This window comes from Urocampus carinirostris, chromosome 3, assembly GCF_059441175.1.
Source record: "Urocampus carinirostris isolate Australia breed hairy pipefish chromosome 3, RoL_Ucar_1.0, whole genome shotgun sequence".
Taxonomy (NCBI): domain Eukaryota; kingdom Metazoa; phylum Chordata; class Actinopteri; order Syngnathiformes; family Syngnathidae; genus Urocampus; species Urocampus carinirostris.
In genome coordinates, this window is record NC_142351.1 from 1,748,461 (window position 1) to 1,773,794 (window position 25,334).

A 25,334-nucleotide genomic window follows, 5' to 3' on the forward strand; every position below is an offset into this window, starting at 1 on the left:
CTCGATGACCTTGACAATCGTCAATTTCAATAAAGTCGCAGTTTAGCGCCGATATCAGAATAAAAAACTTCAGACCTTACTAGCCGATGACAGACACGTCGAAAATTAAGATAACCGGTAGCCTCTCGGTGAAAAATTTCAGACCTTACTTGCCGATGACAGACAAATTGAAAATTAGGATAACTGGTAGCCTCTCGATGAAAAACTTCAGACCTTACTAGCCGATGACAGACATGTTAAAATTAACGATAATGGGTAGCCTCTCAATGAAAAACTTCAGACCTTACTAGCCGATGACAGACAGGTTGAAAATAACGATAACAGGTAGCCCTTTGATGAAAAACTTCAGACCTTACTAGCCGATGACGGACAGGTTGAAAATAACGATAACTGGTAGCCCTTTGATGAAAAACTTCAGACCTTACTAGCTGATGACAGACTCGTTGAAAATAACGATAACCGGTAACATCTTAAAGAAAAACTTCAGACCTTACTAGCCGATGTCAGACACATTGAAAATAACTATAATTGGTAGTCTCGATAAAGAACTTCAGACCTTACTAGCCGATGACAGACATGTTGACAATAACGATAACAGGTAGCCTCTCGATGAAAAATAATTTTGTCAATCCTGCCATCGATAGGAGGCCACCGTGTAACTCTGAATTCAGACCTGACTAGCCGATGACGGTGGAGGCGTTTATCGGAACGACAACAGGATCTTTTTGACGGATGAGTAAACGGGAAAACGGTCCCGTCTATTCCCTAATTAAAACAAATTCGCCATTTCGGAGATAAAGGAGAACAGGATCCTCATTTTTCAGTCCCGACTCGATTAGCCGGCGTCGAGCTATCGCTAACAGCCTTATCTAGCCACCCTTCCGTCCTCGGCGTGCCGTCGCCATGGCGACCCGCCTCCTCCGACCCCATTAGCCGCGCTAAGCGCTTCGCTAAGCGCCCGTGACGGACGTTTGTTGTGCGCAGGACGCCGCCTCGGGGACGGGGGACGACGGAGAACGGTCCTCGGTCGGGGACGGAGACGCCGAAGAAGAACGCCGGAGCGCCGCCGACAAAAGCTCGTACGTTTTCGATCCACGACTTAGCGTGTTAACCGCACGTCGGGCAAGTATCGGAAAGGGTTCGAAAATCGGCCCGAAGGGCCCGTCTTGGAGACCCGTCCCATTTATTTTCAACATGGACACGATATATATCTCTTCAAATCCATTTCTAAATAGAAAATCGTGTATTAAGTCCCTGTTTCGCAGTATTTCGCTGTTTCGTAAATATTTCTGCAGTCGTATCGCTTCAGTTGGACTTTTCTAGTATTTTGTAATTACGATGCAGTCTCCTAAATCGATCCTAGTATTTTGTTGCATTGTTGTAGTTTGACTTTTGTAGTATTTCGTATGGAAATATTAAAAAAGCTATAAAAAACTATGAAAATACGATAGATATAAAACAAAAGATTAACGAGCGAAATTTGACCCAAATACTACAAAAATACTGGAAATATACTATCAATATATTTTGTAGTATTTCTGTAGTATTTTGCCCAGTATTTTTGTAGTATTGCTGTAGTAGTATTTGTGCATTATTTATGCAGTACTATTTTTAATATGGTATTACTTTAGTGATTTTGTAGTATTTGTAGGATTTTGCAATCATTCCATAGTCGTATTTTTGAAATGTTTCTTTTGTATATTTGTAACATTTTTTTGTAGTATTTTTGTTGTAGTATTTTTATTATTTTATTATTTATTTATAGTATTATGGTAGGGGTGTTGTTGGTGTATTTGTGTACTAGTAGTATTTCAGTTTTTCTGACAAATTTTTGTCGTGTTTCTTTCACATTTTTATATTATTACTGTAGTTGTTTTTCCGACTCCACAAATACTAAAAAGATACGACTAGAGGAAAACTAGAAAACAAAAATGCCGTCTTATGAAATAACCACCTAGTGCCACCTAGTGGAGCGGAGGGCACCAAACGCTTTAGAGTCACCTCTTACTTTGAGTTCACCCTTTCGTCATAGATTGTGTATCGTTATTCCTCTCCCTTCTGTCCCTTTCTCGTTTTGCATGCTATCGCTATTTTGGTGAATATTTGATAAAGAGATGCGTCCAAATCCGTAAGATTGAAGTCGTTATTAATGACGACGAAGGAAATTCCATAAACCGACTCACCCGAAGGACTGTCCGGAAAAAGATGGATAAACTAATGTTACGCTAAAAGCCAATCACCGCCACTGAAGCGTGCTTTTTATGCTCTCTCTCAATCACAAACACATATGCTTGATTGACTAACTCATGTTATGATAAGAGCTCATTCTTCTGTCTCCATTTGAATTTGTCTCCAAAAACAAGCTAACTCCACTTTTTACGCTTTCTCTTAATCCCAAACACGATTTTCTATCACGGACGCGTCGGTGAGTTGAGCTGTCACTCTCTCTTATTGTTCCTGCTTCGGTGGCTCCTCCTCGGTCGATTATCCAATAAACGGACTCACCCGAGGGACTGTCCGGATAAAGATGGATAAACTAATGTTACGCTAATAGCCAATCACCGCCACTTTAGCATGCTTTTTATGCTATCTCTGAATCACAAACACATACGCTTGATTGACCAACTCAGGTTATGATAAGAGCTCATTTTTCAGTCTCCACCTCCGTAAACAAGCTAACTCCACTTTTTACGCTATCTCTTAATCTCAAACACAATTTTCTATCACGGGCGCGTCGGTGAGTCGAGCTGTCACTCTTTCTTATTGTTCCTGTTTCGGAGGCTCATCCAAAAAAGGGAGCAGACCGGAGCAATGGATTCCATCTCTTGACATTTTCCCTTTGCAGGTATGTTCTGAAGGAGCTGATCGAGACGGAGAAGCATTACGTAGCAGACTTGGGCCTCGTCGTGGAGGTAAATCTGCTCTTCGGCTCTCCGTTTCGGACCTTTTTTAGGGGGGGGGGTCGTCTCCGCCTCCGAGATACTTCTCCTCTTGCTCGTGTGTTTGGATGCTTTTCCCAGACTTTGGAGGAAAAAACTTTTGGAGTCGTGTATGACGTTCCCTTCAAATGTTCGGAAATTTTGGCCCCTCTTTACGGCATTTACCCCGCTATACCACATTAAAAACGTTTGATAGTAGAGCCCCGGGATACAGCGACCCCACCTTATGATATATTCACTTTACAGAATAAGACATTTTCCCAGCCCCTCTTTACAGCATTTTCTAAACTCGGTCGTAAAGATATTGACTTCTTTGGTCTTGTATGAATTTTAAATGTTCCGAAATGTGTGACGACCAGAACGGAATCGGGACCCAAATGCGTAGCGTTAACCACAAGTTTATTGATAGAAAAAGGAAAGGCAGCACCCGCGATCCGGTGCTCGCTGGTCGCGGAAGTAAGCCACGGTTCTCTTTTTCCCGATCCCTCGGCTGAGGGATGTGACGAAAGGGAATGAGAGACTTGTCTGATACCATTTCGTCATGCACCATTTCAGAAAAAGTTTAAGCTCCTCACACAATCGGATCCAGATCCAAACACGGAAGCGGGTCTTCCGTAGTGGGAGACGGCAGTGTCGAAGACGGAAAAAAACAGGTCGTAAGCCGGGTCAGGAGAGCAGAAACGTGGTCGGGGATCAAAAACGGGTCGTTAGCCGGGACGGGAGAGCAAAAACGTTGTCGGGATCAAAAACGGGTCGTAGCCGGAGACAAACTGGGAGATCGGGAGCGAACGGGTGAAAAAACGCTTGCCTTGTAACAAGGGAAGTTCGCTGATGGACTGACAACAAGCGAGTGAAAGGACTGGGCTTAAAAAGCGACAGGGAGCCAATCGGGAAGCCAGTAGCGCCAAATAAGCAGGCACAGGTGATGCTAATCAGTAATCATGACAAAATCTTCTCTTAGGGCAGGGGTGGGCAACTCGCCGTAAGAAATGTTTAATAGTGCTAAAAGAAACAAAAAGTCATTTTATAAAGTCAATAAAAATGATGAGAATTTTTTTGATATACAATACAATTTGAACGCAACTGACATGGCTAATCTTTAACTTCAAGTTCATAAAAACGTAAATAGCTCTCTGATTTTTTTGAACGTGTCACGGTTGCCACGGCGCCCAATCGGCCCCACCCGCGTGGCACCAGCTGCAGCTTGTTGACAGATTGGCTCCCCGTCAGTATTTAAACTCGGTCTCGTCAGCTTCTTTTGTCGGTCCGTCTGCGAATCTCTGTTTTTACAAGGCAAGCCTTTTTTCGCCAGTATTGTGTTTTTGCTCCTGTTTTTCTCCCGCTATGATCTGTTTTGATCTCGACCACGTCTGTTTTCCCGTCCTGAATAATGACCAATTTTTTGATATCGACCACGTTTTTTGCTCTTCTACCCTGGCTACTGACCTGTTTTTACCATGGCTCGCCACGCCACTTCCACGTCTGAGCAACCTACTCCCACGACCAGTGATCTCTGGATCGTGTTTTTGCCCTCCTTTCCCTTCTTCCCAATAAAACTGTGAGAAACGTTACGCGAGTGGGTCCTGTCTCCGGTTCTGGTCTTGACAGAACGATAAATACACAAAAATGTCAATGCAATCGTTATGACTTAAATGAACTTAAAACAAAGTTGCATGGGTTTTTCTACGGAGTTTGCAAATTGAAGTGTCGGCGCTCCTGTTTTAGAGCCAGATGGATGAACTAATGTTACGCTAACAGCCAATCACTTCTACTTTAGCCTGCTTTTTATGCTTTTTCTCAATCACAAACACATATGCTTGATTCACCGACTCATGTTATGATAAGAGCTCATTTATCAGTCTCCACCTGAACGTGCCTCCTTAAACAAGCCAACAGGATGATGGAACACTTAAGGTCTTTTGCTATTAGGCTAATCGAGCTAATATTCACCCGTCGCTTCCATGATAAAGCTGTGGTTTTTTTCCAGTTTCCGATCCGGCTCTTTTAACGTTTCGGGATTCCGACCCCTTTTTAGGGCTACATGGCGACGATGAACTCGGAAGGGATCCCGGAGGACATGAAGGGAAAAGACAAGATCGTTTTCGGGAACATTCACCAAATTTTCGACTGGCACAAAGAGTGAGTGTGGTCATCGTCGTCATCCGGGCCACGGTTTTGCTCAATCCGGCTTTTCTCGGCAGCTACTTCCTGGGGGCGCTGGAGAAGTGCGTGGGGGCGGAGCCTCAACGACTGGGAGAGCTCTTCATCAAGCACGTGAGTCCACGGGAGCTAACGCTAATGCTACCCAGCTAAGTTTCCTTTACTCTTATTGTATGCTGGTGCCACCCAAGGTCATCATCTTCGTCAATTCCTTCTTACTCCTGTTTTCCTGTCACCGCTATTTAATTTCCTGTCCGTTCGAATACCTCCAAAAACAAGTCCCGTATTTACCGGATTACAAGTCGCACCGGGGTATAAGTCGTACCCCCGCCAAATTATTAAAAATATGTTTACAGGACTACAAGTCGCACCACAGTATAAGTCACAAAACCCGCCAAACCAGGGAAAAATAGATTTACCAAACTACAAGTCGCACCGGAGTATAAGTTGCACCCCCCCCCAAACTCGGGAAAAATATATTTACCACACTACAAGTCGCACTGGAGTATAAGTCGTACCCCCGCCAAACTATCAAAAATATATTTACCGGACTACAAGTCGCACCACAGTATAAGTCCAAGGAAGCCCCCTGGGCTTCACAATCTCATCCACGAGCGCCTTGATGTCTGGCTTCCCAAAACAACGTCGCCTCCACGAGTCCTGATATCAAAATTCCCTAGACAAAATATTATGCTTTTCGAACAGCCTGCCCTGACATTGAACTCAAGCCCACTCAGTAAAAATCTTCATTGCATTAAACTGAGTCAATCGTCTAAAATCCTTTATAGTTAAATGTATAAAATCCTTTACTATAAACTTCATTTAGTCCTTTGAGCCGGATCCTATCTCATCATCCACATTGAGCAAGACAATAGGAAAGGACCTTCACGAACAAATAAATGAAACTTTATTTCAAACACAAGTAAAACAAAAACACTGTTAATGTAACATGTGGGAAAAGGAATAGGAAGAAGCGTCCTTAAATACTCACGTATGAAAATCCGAGATTCACTCACTGGAGAGAAGAGAAACACTGAGTGAATTTAGAAATATTTGGAGGGAGAATACAATCTCAAATAGTGACTTCCAATCGCTTTATGCTACGCGTGCTAACATTTAGCAAGTGCCAAGTGGCAGACCGTTACCCAACCCTAACCCTAAACCTAACCCCTAACCCCTAACCCCAACCCTGCCCTTAACCCTAACCCTAACCCTTGGAATCTTGGAATTCAATTCTGAAAACAAAATCCTCGAAAGCTTAGTATGTAGATGCAAAAGCTTGGTCAACCCTGGCCTTGACCCCCCCGTCTAAGAGGGTTATCGTTTCGTGACGAAATATCGCAGTACTTTGAAAAAAAGCCAAGGAGACTCAGTAGGTGAACGCTGAACTCAACTTGGAAGTCTGTTGTCGGACTGTATAAACAAGCAAAGAGCGAAAGAAAGAGAGAGAGGGGGGGTGGGCTAAAATGAAAAGCAGACGGCGGAGCCCGCTCGGGGCTAGCTCGCGCCACGTCACAGGCGCAAACACGGCCGACCCGAAAACAAAGCGCTCCGTTCGGAGGAGCTTCCGTTTCCCGGTAACCAAATGGCCGTTGCTAGGCGCCGGCTCGGGTTACGAAGCGGCTAAGCCGGCTAAATTATACATGAGGCGGACGCCGGCTCGGGAGCGGCGGCGGGAATAACGGGGGTCGTAAACGAGTCGTTTACGCCATGTCTTTTCCGATCGTGTCGCCGTTCAAAAAAAGAGTCGGATAGCCGTCTCGATAGTATTTACGAACGTGCCGAAAAATAAGGCATCGTGGGCTGAGTCATTCGCAAAGGAAAGGTTTCTATGAAGTACGGTTGCCAAAGATGTGGGCTGTGCAAAGATCTCAACTAAAATGAAGGGAGACGGTTCCTCACCCATCTTCAGCAAAATATATTGTTTGCCAATTTTCAAATGTGATTTTGTTTTTGTGGTTGTTCCGTTTCACCCGCAGGAAAGACGTCTGCACATGTACGTGGTTTACTGTCAAAACAAACCCAAGTCGGAGCACATCGTGTCCGAGTACATCGATACGTACTTTGAGGTATCTGGCACCTTTTTTTTTTTTCCTCTCCCTCGGAAAATTCGACGAATGGAAAACAGATTGGGAAATGAAAGTATCACGTCGGCTCTAGCTGATTTGGGATTTTTTATTAGCTCGGCAGAATTGAAAAAAAGTGTGGGGACCTATCGGGCACAGGTGGGTGCTCTACAGCCACTCCCCCCGGGTTGGCTCCCTCTAGGGGGGAATGATGTGCTAGATCAGGGGTGGGCAACAATCTTTGAGACCTATGTATTATTACTGTAGTTTTAGTTTGGTAGTATATCTGTTGTAATATTTATCTAGTAGTGTTAGTATTACTCTATTATAGTATTACTTTGTAGTATTTCTATGGTACTTTTCTCCGAATAAAAGGCAAAATAATGAATGAGGTCCCTGTTTTTAAGCATTGCATTTGATACTTAGTTTGTTGTATTTCTGTCGTAGTATATTTGCGGTCGACACACAAAGGGACGATTATGATGATATTTGGAAGTTTGGTTTGGAGAGCCGAACGCAAAAGGGCCCGCACGTGGCCCGCGGGCTGTAGTTTGCCTACTCGAGTATGGAATCGGCAGTCTCGAGCAAGCCCTCGCTCCGAAATTTCATTCCCTAGAAAAAACGAATGCAAAAATTCCTTGGCATTCAGAAACACCTAAAGAAATGAACATCGCGACAGTGTGTAAATGCTACTTTTAAAGACAAAGTGCAGAGAAATAGACATCTATCTCTCTATCTATCTATCTATCTATCTATCTATCTATCTATCTATCTATCTAGGCATCTAGACATCTAGATATCTATCTATCTAGACATCTATCTAGACATCTATCTAGACATCTATCTAGACATCTATCTAGACATCTATCTAGACATCTATCTATCTATCTAGACATTTAGACATCTATCTATCTATCTATCTATCTATCTATCTATCTATCTATCTATCTATCTATCTATCTATCTATCTATCTATCTATCTATCTATCTATCTATCTATCTATCTATCTATCTAGGCATCTAGACATCTAGATATCTATCTATCTAGACATCTATCTAGACATCTATCTATCTATCTATCTATCTATCTATCTAGACATTTAGACATCTAGATATCTATCTATCTATCTATCTATCTATCTATCTATCTATCTATCTATCTATCTATCTATCTATCTATCTATCTATCTATCTATCTATCTATCTATCTATCTATCTATCTATCTATCTATCTATCTATCTATCTATCTAGGCATCTAGACATCTAGATATCTATCTATCTAGTCATCTATCTAGACATCTATCTAGACATCTATCTATCTATCTATCTATCTAGACATTTAGATATCTATCTATCTATCTATCTATCTATCTATCTATCTATCTATCTATCTATCTATCTATCTATCTATCTATCTATCTATCTATCTATCTATCTATCTATCTATCTAGGCATCTAGACATCTATTTAGGCATCTATCTATCTAGACATCTATCTATCTATCTATCTATCTATCTATCTATCTATCTATCTATCTATCTATCTATCTATCTATCTATCTATCTATCTATCTATCTATCTATCTATCTATCTATCTATCTAGACATCTATCTAGACATCTATCTAGACATCTATCTAGACATCTATCTAGACATCTATCTAGACATCTATCTAGACATCTATCTAGACATCTATCGTGCCATAGACCGGATGCGTCCTTCTCCGTCAGTTCATCATCACCCAAACCTTTTTTCAATCAAAGGAAGAAGAAAGTTGTCCAAAATGTCCACTTTTTCAGCTTAGCCATTTCCCCGGGGCCCTTACCTGACAGGCAGGACTTGAAGGACAATTTGGATGAAGGTCCGGTTTGTAAATCTCACCGGATCAACACCGAGCGTCGTCACCTTGTCCGATTCAGATTCACCGAAGATAACCTTCATCCGCAGTCCACCATTGCCTCTCACTAGGCCATTTTCGTCAACGATGGCTTCCTTTAAGCTTTTCTATATGGAAATCCCATCTCCTTGAGGCCATTTTCCTGGTATCAAAATTTCCTAGACAAGATATGATGCATTTTGAACAGCCTGCCCTGACATCGGACTAAAGCCCAGTCAGTGAATATCTCCATCGCATTAAACTGAATACATGTCATTTGTAGTCAATCGTATAAAATCCTTTATAGTCAAATGTGTAAAATCCTTTAACGTATGGCCTTTCGTTGATGGTCTCGACGCCGACACGTCTTCCTCGGCCTACCAGTACGCTGGACTTTAAAAACCCTCCCACGCTGTTTGTACTCGGTCGAGGTCTTTGAACAGCCCACATCTTTGGCGACCGTACGAGTAAAGTGACCTTCTTCTGTCGTGATTGCTGATGTGACTCAGCTGTGCCCGCTCCTTTACCGGCAACTGCCTCGGACGCTGATTGGCTCCCTGTCCCTATTTAAACCCACGTCTTTCTTTCACCTGTTGTCAGTCCGTCTGCGAACCTCAGTTTACTCTAGGCAAGCCTGACTCCCACCTGTTTTTGCTCTCGTCTGTTCCCCGGCTTCAAACCCGTTTTTGATCTTGACCACGTCTACTCGTCTTTCCTGGCTTATGACTTGCTTCTGACCCCAACCACGTATTTGCTCTCCTGTCCCGGGGACTGACCCGTTTTTCCGTTCCCGACACCGCCGTCGCTCGCCACGGAATTTCCACTCCCGCAATCAGAGCGACCTGCTTCTTTTTCTTATTTTTTTGGGGGGGACAGAATCAAATGCTTGCCCGAGACTGCGGATTCTATACTTTTGGCTAGGGGTGGTGGGAGCGGGATTCGAACCCGTGGCGCTAGGGTATGGGTGCGGGATGTGAAACCGTCTGCCGTGTTTGCAGGATTTGCGTCAGCGTTTGGGTCAGCGCCTCCAGCTCAACGACCTTCTCATCAAACCCGTCCAGAGGATCATGAAGTATCAGCTCCTGCTCAAGGTCAAAGCAGAAACAAAAACCACTTCCTTTTTTTGTGTTCGAAGGTGCTTGAAATTGTTGCCTGGTTTCGTCTGACGCGATAAAGACTTGTATTCTAGTTTTATTTATTTTATTTTTTTATTTTTTAACGACGGAAACGTGTAGTCATAAGCCCAGGGTTCGTATGGGTGCTTGAAATCCTTGAAAATGCTCTGGTTTGAATGCTTTCAAGGCTTGAAAACTGCTCAAATTTGGACCGAAGTGCTTGTGGGAGCTTGAAATTGTTGCCTGGTTTTAGTCCGACGCGATAAAGAGTTTTATTCTAGTTTCATTTCTTTTATTTATTTATTTATTATTAACGACGGAAACATGTAGTCATGATCCCAGGGTTCGTATAGGTGCTTGAAATCCTTGAAAATGCTCTGGTTTGAATGCTCTCAAGGTTTGAAAACTGCTCAAATTTGGACCGAAGTGCTTGTGGGTGCTTGAAATTGTTGCCTGGTTTTCGTCCGACGCGCTAAAGAGTTTTATTCTAGTTTTATTTATTTTATTTTTTTATTTTTTAACGACGGAAACGTGTAGTCATAAGCCCAGGGTTCGTATGGGTGCTTGAAATCCTTGAAAATGCTCTGGTTTGAATGCTCTCAAGGTTTGAAAACTGCTCAAATTTGGACCGAAGTGCTTGTGGGTGCTTGAAATTGTTGCCTGGTTTTCGTCCGACGCGCTAAAGAGTTTTATTCTAGTTTTATTTATTTTATTTTTTTATTTTTTAACGACGGAAACGTGTAGTCATAAGCCCAGGGTTCGTATGGGTGCTTGAAATCCTTGAAAATGCTCTGGTTTGAATGCTTTCAAGGCTTGAAAACTGCTCAAATTTGGACCGAAGTGCTTGTATGTGCTTGAAATTGTGGCCTGGTTTACCAATAGTCTAACACGATAAAGAGTTTTATTCTAGTTTTATTTATTTCATTGACTTATTTATTTATTTTTAACAACGGAAACGTGTAGTCATAAGCCCAGGGTTCGTACGGGTGCTTGAAATCCTTCAACGTGATTGAATTTCAAAGTTTTCAAGGCTTGAAAATTGCTTGAATTTTGGTTGACGTGGTTGTAAAATGCTTGAAATTGTTGCCAGGTTTCCTAGTCGTCTGACCCCATAAAGAGTTTTATTCTATTTTTATTTGTTTATTTTTTAACGACGGAAACGTGTATTCATAAGCCCGGGGTTCGTACGGGTGCTTGAAATCCTTCAACGTGATGGAATTTCAAAGTTTTGAAGGCTTGAAAACTGCTCGAATGTGGACCGAAGAACTGAAAGCTTGTTTTTTTTGCGCAGGACTTCCTCAAGTACTCCAGCAAAGCCGGGATGGACACGAGAGAACTGGAGGCGAGTCCCATTTTCACTTCCCCTTCAAAATGGGATTGAATGAGACTTTTTGGGGGCATATATTCTTGAAAAGTTGGATTCTCGTTTTAGGAAAGTTTGATTCTAGTTTCATGAGAGTTTTTTGGGACAATTTCCATAAGTTTTATGTGAGGATGATGAGAGTTTTATTTTAGTTATGAGAGTTTTACAAGAATTTAGGAAGTTATTCTGGTTTTATACTAGTTTTATTACAGTTTTATGAGTTTTATGAGAGATTTATTCTAGTTTTTTCTGAAGTGTACGCGAGTTTTATTCCAGTTTATCAGAGTTTTTTTTCTAGTTTTGTGAGAATCTAATGAGAGATGTATTTCATTTGTATTTTGGAGTTTTACGAGAGTTTTCTTCGAGTTTCATGAGAATTTCAGAAGATTTTATGAGAGTTTTATAAGTTTATTTGAGAGTTCATGAGAAGTTATTCTGGTTTTATACTAGTTTTATTGCAGTTTTATGAGTTTTATGAGAGATTTATACAGTTTTTTCTGGAGTATAAACGAGTTTTAGTCTAGTTTATGAGAGTTTCCTGGGAGTTTTTTTCTAGTTTTATTCCTGGTGTTATGAGAATCTAATGAGGGATGTGTTTCATTTTTTTTTTGGGGAGTTTTACGAGAATTTCACAAGAATTTCAAAAGATTTTTATGAGAGGTTTATACGTTTTATTTGAGTTTCATGAGAGTTCTGCAAGGGTTTATAAGAAGGTTATTCTGGTTTTATACTAGTTTTATTGCAGTTTTATGAGAGATTTATTCTAGTTTTCCTGAAGTATAAACGAGTTTTAGTCTAGTTTATGAGAGTTTCCTGGGAGTTTTTTTCTAGTTTTATGAGAATCTAATGAGAGATGTATTTCGTTTGTATTTTGGAGTTTTATGAGAGTTTTATGAGAGTTTCATGAGAATTTCAAAAGATTTTTATGAGAGATTTATACGTTTTATTTGAATTTTATGAGATTTTTGCAAAGATTTATACGAGAGTTTTATTTAAGGTTTATGGGAGCTTATGAACGTTTTATCGTAGTTTTTTTAGAGTAGGATTCAAGTTTGATTCTACTTTTCTTGAAGTTGTACAGTTTATAGGAAGTTTTCTCAAAATTGGATTTTGTGAGTTTCTGAGAGTTTTTTTCTGCGCGTGCCCGTTTTTTTTTTTTCAGAAAGCGGTGGAAGTCATGTGCTTCGTTCCCAAACGTTGCAACGACATGATGAACGTGGGACGACTGCAAGGATTCCAGGTCAGGAGACGCCCGTACCGAGCCTTTTCCCTATCGGCCCGTCCTCAAATCCTTGAAGCGATAAACCCCGCACCAAGATTTACATTTCTAATGAGGAATTAAGAGGCAAACTGTAGCACTAGACCATGTCACATTAAGTCGAGTCCTGTTTATTTGTGACGTCCTTAATCACAAAGAGTCTCAAAGAGCTGCACAGATCAAAAACTATAACAGACCACAGACTATTATGACATTACCCCCTGATCTAAAACCTACATGAGGGAAAGGAAAAACTCAAAAACCTCAACATGTCAAGTTAAGTCCTATTCATTTTTGACGTTCTTAATCACAAAGAGTCTCAAAGGCCTGCACAGACCACAGATTATTGCAAACCACAGACTAATATGACACCATACCCTGATCTAAGACCTACATGAGGGCAAGGAAAAACTCAAAACCTCAACATGTCAAGTTAAGTCCTATTCATTTTTGACGTTCTTAATCACAAAGAGTCTCAAAGAGCTGCACAGATCAAAAACTATTGCAAACCACAGACTATTATGACACTATCCCCTGATCTAAAACCTACATGAGGGCAAGGGAAAACTCAAAAACCTCAGGATGAGTCAAATCAAGTCCTGTTTATTTGTGACGTCCTTAATCACAAAGAGTCTCAAAGGGCTGCACAGATCAAAGACTATTACAAACTACAGACTATTATGACACCACCCCCTGATCTAAAACCGACAAGAGGGCAAGTCAAGTCAAGTACTGTTTATTCGTGACACCCTTAATCACAAAGAGTCTCAAAGGCTGTGGAGACCACAGACTATTATGACACCATCCCCTGATCTAAAACCGACAGGAGGGCAAGGGAAAACTCAAAAACCTCCTCCCCATCTATGCGACTAGCCCCGGTTTCTGAGCCGACCGGCGTCCTTCTTTTCAGGGTAAGATCACGGCCCAGGGGAAGTTGCTCCGGCAGGACACCTTCACGGTGAGCGAGCAAGACGGCGGCTTCCTGTCCCGGGCCAAGGAGAGGCGGGTCTTCCTGTTCGAGCAGCTGCTCATCTTCAGCGAGCCGGTGGACAGGAAGAAGGGATTCTCGCTTCCCGGTTACGTCTTCAAAAGCAGTATCAAGGTGAGCGAATGATGAGCGGGCGTGCGCTCCACGGCCACTCCCCCCCAGTTTGCCGCCCTATGAATGGTGTCATTTTCGGCCATGGATTCGGTCTCGTGGCGATACTTCGTGAAAAAATAGGTTCGTCTCTATTTTAGGGCATCCCTAAAAACATTCTTTGCTTTTTTTGGAATATTCCATTCGGGCAAAATTTAAAATGGACTCTTAAAATGGAGGAACGGCTATATACAATCTGCTTTAATGGATAAACATTCACATTTTTTCACAAGTATTTCTTTCTTTCATTTTACTCTTTCTTTTCTTCCCTATCTTTTCTTTCTTTTTATCTTTTTTCCCTTTTTTTTTGTTTTCACCCTTTTTTTTCATTTTTTCATTTTATTCTTTCTTTGCTCAACTATATTTTCTTTCCTTTTGTCCTTTTTCCCTTTTCTTTTTTCTTTTTGTTTTTACCCCTTTTTTCTCTTTCTTTCATTTAATTCTTTCTTTCCTTCCCTATCTTTTGTTTCCTTTTATCTTATTTTCCCTTTTCTTTTTTTGTTTTCAGCCCTTTTTTTCTTCATTTCATTTTTTTCTTTCTTTCCTTCCCTATCTTTTCTTTCTTTTGATCTTTTTTCCCTTTTCTTTTTTCTTTTTTCTTTTTGTTTTCACCCCTTTTATTTCTTTTTACTCTTCACTCAAAGGCCAGGCAAAAATATTGCAGAGAAAGCTTGTATTCTCCCTCGTGCTTCTGTCAGGACCAGAACGGAGACAGGACCCACTTGCGTTATGTTTCTCTCAGTTTTATTGGAAGAAAGGAAAGGCTTGCGCCCCCCATCCGGTCGCTCTGAACGCGTAAGTGGGACTTAATGTGGCGAGCGATGGCGGTGTCTGGAATGGAAATAACGGGTCGGTCGCAGGGACAGGAGAGAAAAACGTGGTCCGGGCCGGAAACGAGTCGAAAGCCAGGAAAGGAGAGTAGACGTGGTCGGGGACGAAAAAAGGTCGAAAGCCATGACAGAAGAGTAGACGTGGTCAGGATCAAAAACGGGTCGAAGCCAAGGACAGACAGATCCTGACAGCTTCGTAGCAATCGGTCTGGATTTCACGACACGATACGGTGACATCTAGTGGTCAAAAAAGCCAGCGGAAAAATGGATGGAACGGAATCAGGTATAGGAAGAGTGACAGCAACATCCGGGAATCGGGACGTCGCTCCACCCTTCGTCTTCTTCGTAGCTTAGCTTAGCAGCAGGACTCAACCAGGTGCGGTGCCTTCCAGGTAAGCTGCTTGGGGGCGGAGCCGGCGCCGGAAGGGGACGAGGCCCGATTGGTCCTGACCTCGCGGCGTCCGGACGGCGCCGTCGCCCGATACCAGTTGGTGGCGCCCTCCCCGGAGACGTGTCGGGCCTGGCTCCGGGACATCGACCGCATCTTGGAGACCCAAAGAAACTTCCTCAACGGTAACCGACATTCCTTTCGTTAGCATCTTCTGGCTAGCGCTATTTCACTTGTTTATTTTTCTCTTTTTTTCGTCAATCGGTGCTAAAAACAATATCGTTGGAATGGAAAAAGGGGAAAAGAGGAAGCTTTTCTTGGTCTTGTCTCCTCAGGTTCCTCGATGGCTTCCGTGCTAGGATTTTCTAAAAATCGAAATGATAACCTCTGACGAGAAAAAGGCAAAACCTAGATCAGGGCTGTCAAACTCATTCTGTCGGGGGCCGGACGAGTAGATGAAAGAGAAAGAAAAAGAGAGATCAAGAAATAAGAGAAAGAGGGAGGGAAAAGGAAATAGACATTGTGAAAGAGTTGTCAATGTTTGACTTCAGTCAATTATCATTTGGTTTGGAAGAAAAGAAAGAGAGAGAGGGAGAGAGCATAAGAAACAAAAGAGATAAAGAGTCATGGGAGAGGGGGAAAAGAAAGGGAGAGGAAGAAAAAAAATCCAAAGAGAAATAGAAAGACAGAAGGAGAGAAAAGAGAAAAGAAAGTGTAAAGGGTAGAAAGAGAGAGAGAGAGAGAGAGAGAGAGAGAAGGAAAAAAGGAAGTTAGAGCAAAAGAAGTTCCAAAGACACAGAGAGAGAAAGAGACAAAGAGCAACAAAGGAAGAGAAAAAGAGAGACACAGAGAGTGAAAGAGACAGAGAGTGGGAGAAGAGGGGTGGAAAAGAGAGAGAGAGAGAGAGAGAGAGAGAGAGAGAGAGAGAGAGAGAGAGAGAGAGAGAGAGAGAACTAAATAAAAATAGTGTCTTTGTTGGAGGCACCTTTCTTTGGCAACATCAAGTGGACATATTTCAACCTGCAGTTTGTTTTTCTCTTGCGCTTCTCTGAGCGTCGTCTGGCGGGCCGGATTCAATCCCTTAGCGGGCCTGATCCGGCCCGCGGGCCGCCCCCTTGACACCTGTGGCCCAGATGGTCTTGTACCCTCTTAATACCTTCAATATTAGAAAAAGAAAATGATAAAAACACCTGGCAAGGAAAATCGTGAAGCTTATCTGGGTCTTGTCCCCTCAAGTGCCTCGATATCTTTTATATTTGTAATAATAATAAACAAAATGATGATAACACCTCACAGGAAGAAGGCGCAGCTCATCTGGGTCTTGTCTCCTCAAGTGCCTCAACATTTTTCAAATAAAAATATTTAAAAAACAAAATAAGAATAATACCTGACAGGAAAAAGGCAGATATCCTCTGGGTCTTGTCCCCTCAAGTGCCTCGATATCTTTTATATTTGTAATAATAATAAACAAAATGATGATAACACCTCACAGGAAGAAGGCGCAGCTCATCTGGGTCTTGTCTCCTCAAGTGCCTCAACATTTTTCAAATAAAAATATTTAAAAAACAAAATAAGAATAATACCTGACAGGAAAAAGGCAGATATCCTCTGGGTCTTGTCCCCTCAAGTGCCTCGATATCTTTTATATTTGTAATAATAATAAACAAAATGATGATAACACCTCACAGGAAGAAGGCGCAGCTCATCTGGGTCTTGTCTCCTCAAGTGCCTCAACATTTTTCAAATAAAAATATTTAAAAAACAAAATAAGAATAATACCTGACAGGAAAAAGGCAGATATCCTCTGGGTCTTGTCCCCTCAAGTGCCTGGATACCTCCCATGTTAGTATTGTCAAGGAAGAAAATGATAAAAGTACTTGGCAAGGAACAATCGTGAAGCTTATCTGGGTCTTGTCCACTCAAGTGCCTCGATATCTTTTATATTCTTAATAAAAATGAAATAAATGATGATAACACCTTTCGGGAAGAAGGCACAGCTCATCTTGGTCTTGTCTCCTCAAGTGCCTCGACATATTCCACATGAAATTATTTAAAAAAAAAACAAAATTATAATTCCTGACGGGAAAAAGGGGAAGCTGATCTGGGTTTTGTCCCCTCAAGTGCCTCGATACCTCCCATGTTAGTATATTCATGGAAGAAAATGATGAAAACACCTATATAAGTATATTAGAGAAAGAAAACGATAACAAAACCTGACTGGAAAAAGGGAGAGCTCATCTTGATCTTGTCCCCTCAAGTACCTCCAACCTTTCCATGTTAGACTATTTAAGGTCCAAAACGCTAACTAAAAAAAAAACAATTCTTTCAATGTTTAGATCATAGAGAATGAGGCATGTTAAAATCAAATATCTCACACCATTTGAAACATTTACCGTACTTTTGAGCATGCACTGGATTGGCATTCTGGTGTTTCTCAACGTGGTTGTCACCGGCCCCTTTTGAAGGGAGCTCTGGGAAAACTCTCTTATCCTCAATAAAAGACATGATTGCCTTCAATATAGAATAAAATAGAATAGAACAGAATATACTTTTATTGTCATTGTTACAAAATGGGTTGAACATAGTGTGACAACGAAATTGGACGTGGCACTCCAGTTTCACATTTAACAGTGAGAAGATAAGAAAGAAGATAAAGGAACAAAGAAGATAAGGGTATCACCGCAAACGCCAGATAAAAGAAGGAAAGGGAAAGAAAGAAAGAGCCTGCTGCCCGACTGCTTAACAATGCCGACTTGTTTTCCTCAGCATCACAGTCGCCCATCGAGTACCTTCTCTTATTCTGTAGCGCAAAAAAAGAGGAACTGAGCGTTTTTTGTGTTCCTCAGCCTTACAGTCGCCCATCGAGTACCAGCGACGAGAGAGCAAGTCCAACAGTTTGGGCCGTTGCGCCAGAGCGCCGGACGGCGACCGGGTTTCCAGACCGCGCTCGTCCGACCGAGGGCAAAAGAGCGCCTCGCTCCCTTCCCACAATGCCTGGCTTCCCTCTCTCCGTCTGCCCGCCGCCGACACCTTCCCGCCAGACGTAAGTGGCCCGGCCCGTTCCCTGAGGGGTTCGGAAAAGGAAGTAAAATAAAACGAGTTCGCTTAAAAATGACGCCAACCCTGCCCCATTATTTTTCTTAAATGGAAATTTTTCCTTGAAAGTCTTTGAAAATTGCCTAAATCCGGCCATGACTCTGCGTTTCCGATTTGTCCTTGCAGACGCGCCCTCCCGACTCCGTCGAGCCGAGCGGCGACTCTCCGGCCGTTTCCAACGGGCTCTGCGGCAAACAAAGCGCACAGGTGGGACCCTAACCCTCAAAAGTCCCAGTGGCAGCTTGGCTTTGGTGCAATTCCCTTGCCCACCTCCAGGGTCCCTACCAAACCACTGATTAAACCTGGGGGCCAAAATGATTCTCACAAGGGGCCAGACCCATAAAGGAATAGAATAAAAATGGAAGGTTGCGGCTCTTTTGGAGGCTCACTGTGAAATTAGGATTCGGGAATTCCATTCGGACTCGAAAAATGATTTCCAATATGTGATCTTTCGACGGACGCCGCTCTCGGCCAATAGCGGGCTTTCGTTCGCGGTCGACCCCCACCGTTATTCTATACGCGCTATACTGTTTGATAAAAGGTGGATCGCCTCCTGTAGTTTCAGATATCTTCAGCCAGTCGTGACCGAACCGAATGATAATTGACTGAAGTCAAACATTGACAACTCTTTCACACTGTCTAAAAATGGGTCGAAGTCAAATACACAAATGCAAAGAATTTAGTGTTGTAAAGTGGTTGTCTCCAAATGGCCGCTCTTAGAAACGCTTCAATTTATTCTTCACAAAACGTGAGGAATAGAAATGCTTCTCTCGGCATTGTCACGGGGCCCCCATCGAACGAGGAGGCGGGCCACATTTGGCCAGGGGGCCAGGAGTTTGACATAGGCACTTAGCAGTTGCCTGAAACTCAATTGACCTGGGTGCCGCCGGACTTTCTTTTACTTGTATTTTTCTCTTCGTTTTATCTTTTCATTTCCTTTTCTTTTTTCCACTCTGCTTTTTTCTCCTTCCTCCTTTTTTCTTCACTTGTTCTTTTGTTTTTCCCGCCTTTTGTAATATTTTCGATTTGATTCTTTTCTTTTTTGTCTCTCTTTTTTGCCTTCATTTTTTCTTCACTTTTTTGTTTCCCTTTCTTCTGTTTTACCCCTTTTTGTCTTGTTTTCTATCTTAATTCCACTTTTTCTTTTCTTTTTTCCTCTCCTTTTTTTCTTCTTTCACACTTTTTTGTCGTCACGATTCTCTTTTCCCTTTCTTAATTAGTTTTGCCACTCCCACTTTGTCTTATTTTCTAGCTTATTTTTTCCGCTTTTTCTTTTCTTTTTTCTTTCTTTTGTCCTTCATTCTTTTCTTGTTTTTTTTTCTATTATATCTTTTCATTTTCTTTTCTTTTTTCCACTCTGCTTTTTTCTCATACACCCTTTTTTCTTCACTTGTTCTTTTTTTTCCCCCTTTTGTATTCTTTTCTTTTTTGTTTCCCTTTCTTTTTGCCTTTGTATTTTCTTCACTTTTTTCTTTTCCTTTTCTACTGCGTTTTACCCCTTTTTGTCTTATTTTCTATCTTACTTTTTTCCGCTTCCTCTTTCCTTTTTTTCCTCTCCTCTTTTTTTGTCTTTCACACTTTTTTGTCTCCACTATTTTTTTCCGCTTTCTCTTTTTTTTTCCTCTCCTCTTTTTTTGTCTTTCACACTTTTTTGTCTCCACTATTTTTTTTTCCCTTTTTGTCTTATTTTGTATCTTCCTTTTTTTGTTTTTTCTTTCCTTTTCTTCCTTCATTTTTTTTCTTGATTTTTTTTCTTTCTCTTTTCAATCCCTTTATCTTCTTTTTCCTTTTCTCTTTCTAGATTGTATTTTTCTTATCATTTTGGCGCGTTAGCCGGCAGCTTCCCGCTTCGCCTCGGGCACTAAAAGCTCGCTGGATCCCAAACAGGAAGTGGGCGGAGCCAGAACAGGAAGCGGCCCGGCGATGCTTATCACTCGGAGCCGGCTGATTTTTGTTTTTGTGGAGCCGGAACAGAGAACGGGAAAACGTCAATAAAACGGATGTCGTGTACTTTGCAGAGATCGGGAGAAGGCGGGGGCGGAGCCGAGGGGGCGGAGCCTTCCATTTCTGGGCGTGGCCCCGGCAACCTGGCGCAGCTGGCGGAAGGCGACCTATGACTCGTTTTCAAGGACCTTTTCAAGGACGTTTTCAAGGACAAAAACAAGCGGGGAAAAATATGGGCGTGTCCACGAGGACCCATTGTTCCCGATTGGTCACTGGATGGTGCCTTCCTCGGCGCCCATATAAGGGCCTTTTGTGGCGCATGCGCGAGGGCCTCCAACAGGACCTCAAGAAGCTTCAAAAAGCGACCTGCAGGGGGCGCCCACGTCGCGAGCGAGGTGTGTTTATTTCATTCTCGGGTGTATCTTTTCTTCTTTTTCCTTTTTTTCTTTTGTAAGTTTGCTCCAATGAGGAGCAACGCTTTTATTTCAGAGATTTGTCTCCATGTCTTCAAAACGGAAATAAAATCGGAAATGACACATTTGCTCTTTTCTCCGAAACGAAAAAGATAAAAACGATTCCTACATCTTGTCAACGTCCCGGGTTGATTCGAGTCGTGCGAGAATGTCATTATTCCCATTCCTCTGAAAGCAGCCTTTTTTTTTTGTTTTACCGGGTTAAAGGGACAGTGACCCCATAACTGATAGATGTCTAGATAGATGTCTAGATAGATAGATAGATAGAAATGACAGAGTGCAAACTACGGAGACTGAAAGGGACCAAACTGCAACATTTTGAATTTAATTTTCTTGTTTAGCCTTATACAAAGAAAATTAGAAAAGGGGATAAAAAAGGAAGAATAAAGGAAAGGGAGAAAAAAAGAGAAAAAGGGGTTAAAGAAAAAAAAAAAGAAGGAGAAAAAAAGTGTAAAGAAAACAAGGAAACGAAAAGAAGAAATGATGAAAAGGACATACAAAGAGGAGAAAAGACAAATGAGAAGCAAAAGGGAAGGAACAAAAAAAAAGGATGAGATTAAAGGAAAAAGATAAAGAAAATGAGAGGCGGACAAATTGAAAGAAAAGAGAAATAAGAAAACAGGGAATAGAGAAAGATACAGACCATCATGACCAAAGACAAAAAAGTAAGAAAAGGACAAAGAGAAAGGAAAAAGGGAAGGAAAAAGAAAAAAAAATAGAAAACACGTAAAAGAATAGTAGAAATATGCCCTGAAACGAATAGGACAAAAGGGAAGAAAAAAACAAAGAAAAAAGAGGAAAAGAAAAAAGTCAAATGAATTAAGAAAAAGAAAAGATTAAAAAAAGGGGAAAAGAATCTCGACAATCTTGTCAACTTAATCTAGAGCAAATCAAAACTCAATTCTTAAAAAAACGATAGTTTCATGTCTTTTTTGCTTTTATTCGAACCAAATATTCTTTTAATAACGTTTTTTTACCACTGGGAGGCGCTACAACATATATATATATTTACAGCTGCATAAATTACAAGAGTATTAGGTCAGGGCCAATGTTGATTCCTGTATGTGATACTTCCTTTTTCAATAAGACATTTTTCTTTTCTTGTCCTCTAAAAATTCCAGGAAGTCATTCAAAAGTCTCCTTCTTTGGGAATCATTTTGACTCGCGTGCTAAAAAAACACGCTGTTCAATTGAAGACAAACAGCGCTTTCTTGCGGTGGTTATTAGAACTGAAGAGAAGGACACCTCATCATCAAGATCAGGTTTTGCTTTTGATTTCAAAACAGGAGTCAAACATTGACAACTCGTTCACAATGTCTAAAAATGGGTCAAAGTCAAATACACAAATGCAAAGGCTGTGGTGCAGTGGTCCCCAAACTACGGCCCGCACATTTGTTCTGGCCCCTGAACAATACCAAGAAAGCATTTTGATTTTTTTTTCATATATCTGTTTTTGATATACAAAGTTGGACTTTTGCAATAAAATGTTCCTTAATAACGAACTATTTTCTTTATAAACTATTAGCTAGTCACTATTTTATACGGCGCAACAAGGGTTGCTGACTCGTTAAAATGTTATAGTTTGGGATTTTGGGGTTGTTTTGTAAAGCAGAAAAAGTGAAGTACCGGTATATCACCACAAGATGGCATAGTCTCACAGGTCAGAGAAGGGTGTTTGGGGCAAGTCTCACGGGACCTCACGTGATTTCATGAGACTTGTTCAAGAAATCGCTCTTAATGTCAACAAGTAAATGGTGTCGTGTGAGACTGACATTTACCATCTATTTTGCAGGTGAGATGGACGATAATTTTTTTGACATTTAGGCATTCCTGCAATCATCCCACTTTTTCTGTTACGAACTGACCCCGGCCCCTCATCAGAGAAGGGGAAAGTGATGTGGCCCTCACAGGAAAATGGTTGGGGACTCCTGCTTTAGTGTTTACAAATGGCCACTTTTACAAACGCTTATTCTTCGCAAAAACGGATGATTTTGATTTCAAGAGAACGTTTTCAAATCTCTCAAAAGTCTTTTCCTTTATCGTCATTTAATTTTGGAAAGGTTTGATCGACGATTGGGCAAGTTTCTTATTTATTCTTTGGAAAAATGACGGAAGTCATGGCGTGGATGAAATAAAAGACAGACGGTGCCCTCTAGCGGTGACTCTCGGAACGGCCACACTCGAAAAAGAATCTCCCGGTAGGACGATGGAGTTGGAGAGAATGGATTCACTTTCTGATTTTCTCTCATTTCTCCTTTTTTTCGCACGTGAGGAAAGATACTAAAGGATAGAAATGAAAGATAAACTTGGTATTTGTCCCCTTCTCGTCCAAGAAGTCCCGCAGACGTCTTGATGTTGGGTAGCCATTCTGCTCCTGTCACGATTGCCGATTGGCAACAGCCACGGTACCTGATTGGCTGTCGGACTCTTTTTGAACCCTCGATTTGAGGAAGCCGTCAGACCGTCTGCGAACCTATGCTCCCAGCTAGGCAAGCTTTTGTCCTCTCCAAATCTATCCTGCCTTGTTTCCTGCCTGATATCTGTTACCCGTTTCTGCTTCTGCTCCTGCGTCCCAGCCATTAACCTGTTTTTGCCCTGTTTCATTCCTGATACATGTTGCCGACCTCTTTTCTGGACCTGTTTCTGTTTTGCTCCTCCGCCCGGACCATCGCCTGTTTTTGCTCTGTTTCTTGCCTGATACCTGTTGCCGACCTTTTTTCTGGACCCGTTTCTGCTTCTGCTCCTGCGTCCCAGCCATTAACCTGTTTTGCCCTGTTTCCTGAAGATTATCACCGAGTGAGCTTCAGGTCGCGCCGTTCCAAATGCGGAATGTTTTGGCCGGGGAATCTTGATAACAGAACTGTGACGAAGGACGTCTGGCATTGTTTTGATAAACGCTCGGTGTTGTTTTGAGTTTCTTCAGACGTCGAGGCGAGGGGGTTTTCCTGGCACGCCCGTGAGAGGAGCCGGCACACCAACTGGCGGAAAAAAAAAATGTAGGACGGGAGAAGGGAGAGAGAAGATCGAGAGAAGAGGCTTGACGGAGACTCGAGCGACACTCATTTGGCTAATTCGGCTAATTCGATGGAGTTCACTTAGTTAAATTGTTTAAGAAATTAAATCTGCCGGTCTCTTGTCTGTCTTTTCACTAAAAGAAAGGAGCATGCATTGTTAGGAGAGTAAAGTTTGTGTTTGGTTAATGGAGTCAGATAACTCATTCCAACATTTTGGTAAAGGCTACATTTTAATAATTAAAATTCCTAACGATGTCTTCTCTACAATTTGAAGATCCTAGTCAATGGTGTTGGTGTACTTTATCCTCTACTTCTCTAAGCTCAGTGACACTTTATTTCCCTCAATGCCACAAAAAGAAGATGTGCGTTGGCGTGTGGCATGCCGTAGACCCCCCTTTTTTTTAAGGACCCCCCCCATTTCAAAGAAAGTATCAAACAAAGACAAGGAAGCCCCCGAATGAGTCGACATGTGGCGGTCCGCCCCCCCTGCGCCCCCCGGGCCTATTTCGAGCCATAAAACCTCCTAACACCGGCCTGATATACGGCCGAGTGCCGCGGGGGGTATACTCTTTCGCAAGGCCGTGAAATCAAAGGGAGTTATCCGTGGGAGGGGGTCCGGGGGGGCAACAGGGGTCCCATTGACGGGGATCGGCCCTCCCGGCGGCATCTGCCGAATCCGTTTCGACAAAACAAAAAAACAAGTTTGCGTGGCTGTGAACTTGATAGTCGCGAATTCTCTATTGTTTACCGGAAAGGAGTCTGGGTTTTTCCACAACACCCCCTGCTGGCAGACGTCGGCCTTTTTCGGGACATTTGACACCAGAAAAAAAGCTCATTCGGGAAAAGACCTTTTTTTATTGACATCGACATGCAAGCCCACATAGATCCACGGGGTCTTTCTTTCCACATATTTTACAGAAACGTGGAATGTTTCCAAAATCCACAAAAGGAAAAAAAAAAAGCTTCACCGTGTCAAAACAGTCCAGATTTTCTTTCATCGGTGCAGGAATTGGACTCATTTTAATCGGTTAATTGTCGGAAAAAGGGACTCCATTTTCTTTCACAAAAAGGTTCGTTGGGTATTATTTAGCGCCTCCTAGTGGCAACATTTTCCAATTCCAGAAAAAAAAGCTTAACACGGTCAATAGGGTTCACATTTTTTTCAATACTCGTGAGAATTAGGTTCATTTCAAGCGGCCGAATGCCAGAAAATGACGATACTTAGCCGGGCCGGGAGATCAGAGCGTGGTCGGTGGACAAACACGGAGCGAGTAGCCGGGGCGGGAGATCAGAGCGCGGTCGAAAGAAGGAAAAAGTCAGGGAGCCAGGGGCGATCGGGAAGCCAGGGGCAAATGAGCAGGAAACAGGACGGGTCGGGAACAGAATTGCAGCCAGAGTCAAATATTGCTTGCTTTGCATGTGCGGAGGTTAGCTGACGGACTGACAAGGAGTAAGGGCAATGGGCAATCATGACGGCTTTAGTATCAAATGTATCTTATTATTAAAATGGTCAGCAGGTGGCATTTTGAAATTTTAGAGACATTAGACAACACTGTAGTAGAGCGCTCGTCTTGGAATTAAGAGGTTGCAGGTTCGATTCCCGGCTCCTCCGTATTATATGAGGAAGTGTCCTTGGGCAAGACACTGAATCCCTAATGCCCCCAATAAGCAGGT

General features: G+C 42.2%; 2 protein-coding genes across 2 annotated transcripts in view; both read left to right on the forward strand.

Moving 5' to 3' along the window:
* Positions 1-20,709, forward strand: part of arhgef25a (Rho guanine nucleotide exchange factor 25a) — a 72,670-nt gene extending 51,961 nt beyond the window's left edge. Inside the window, exons 5-17 of the mRNA XM_088330182.1 lie at positions 985-1,079; positions 2,846-2,912; positions 4,975-5,078; positions 5,141-5,213; positions 7,079-7,168; positions 10,040-10,132; positions 11,448-11,498; positions 12,682-12,759; positions 13,688-13,879; positions 15,138-15,318; positions 17,980-18,176; positions 18,356-18,436; positions 20,248-20,709. Of these exons, the coding sequence (XP_088186308.1) occupies positions 985-1,079; positions 2,846-2,912; positions 4,975-5,078; positions 5,141-5,213; positions 7,079-7,168; positions 10,040-10,132; positions 11,448-11,498; positions 12,682-12,759; positions 13,688-13,879; positions 15,138-15,318; positions 17,980-18,176; positions 18,356-18,436; positions 20,248-20,346 (1,401 nt within the window). The 3' untranslated portion in view covers positions 20,347-20,709. The remainder of the gene's footprint in view (positions 1-984; positions 1,080-2,845; positions 2,913-4,974; positions 5,079-5,140; positions 5,214-7,078; positions 7,169-10,039; positions 10,133-11,447; positions 11,499-12,681; positions 12,760-13,687; positions 13,880-15,137; positions 15,319-17,979; positions 18,177-18,355; positions 18,437-20,247) is intronic.
* Positions 1-25,334, forward strand: part of LOC148368257 (uncharacterized) — a 541,253-nt gene that overhangs the window by 191,159 nt on the left and 324,760 nt on the right. The gene's annotated exons all lie outside the window — the stretch shown is intronic.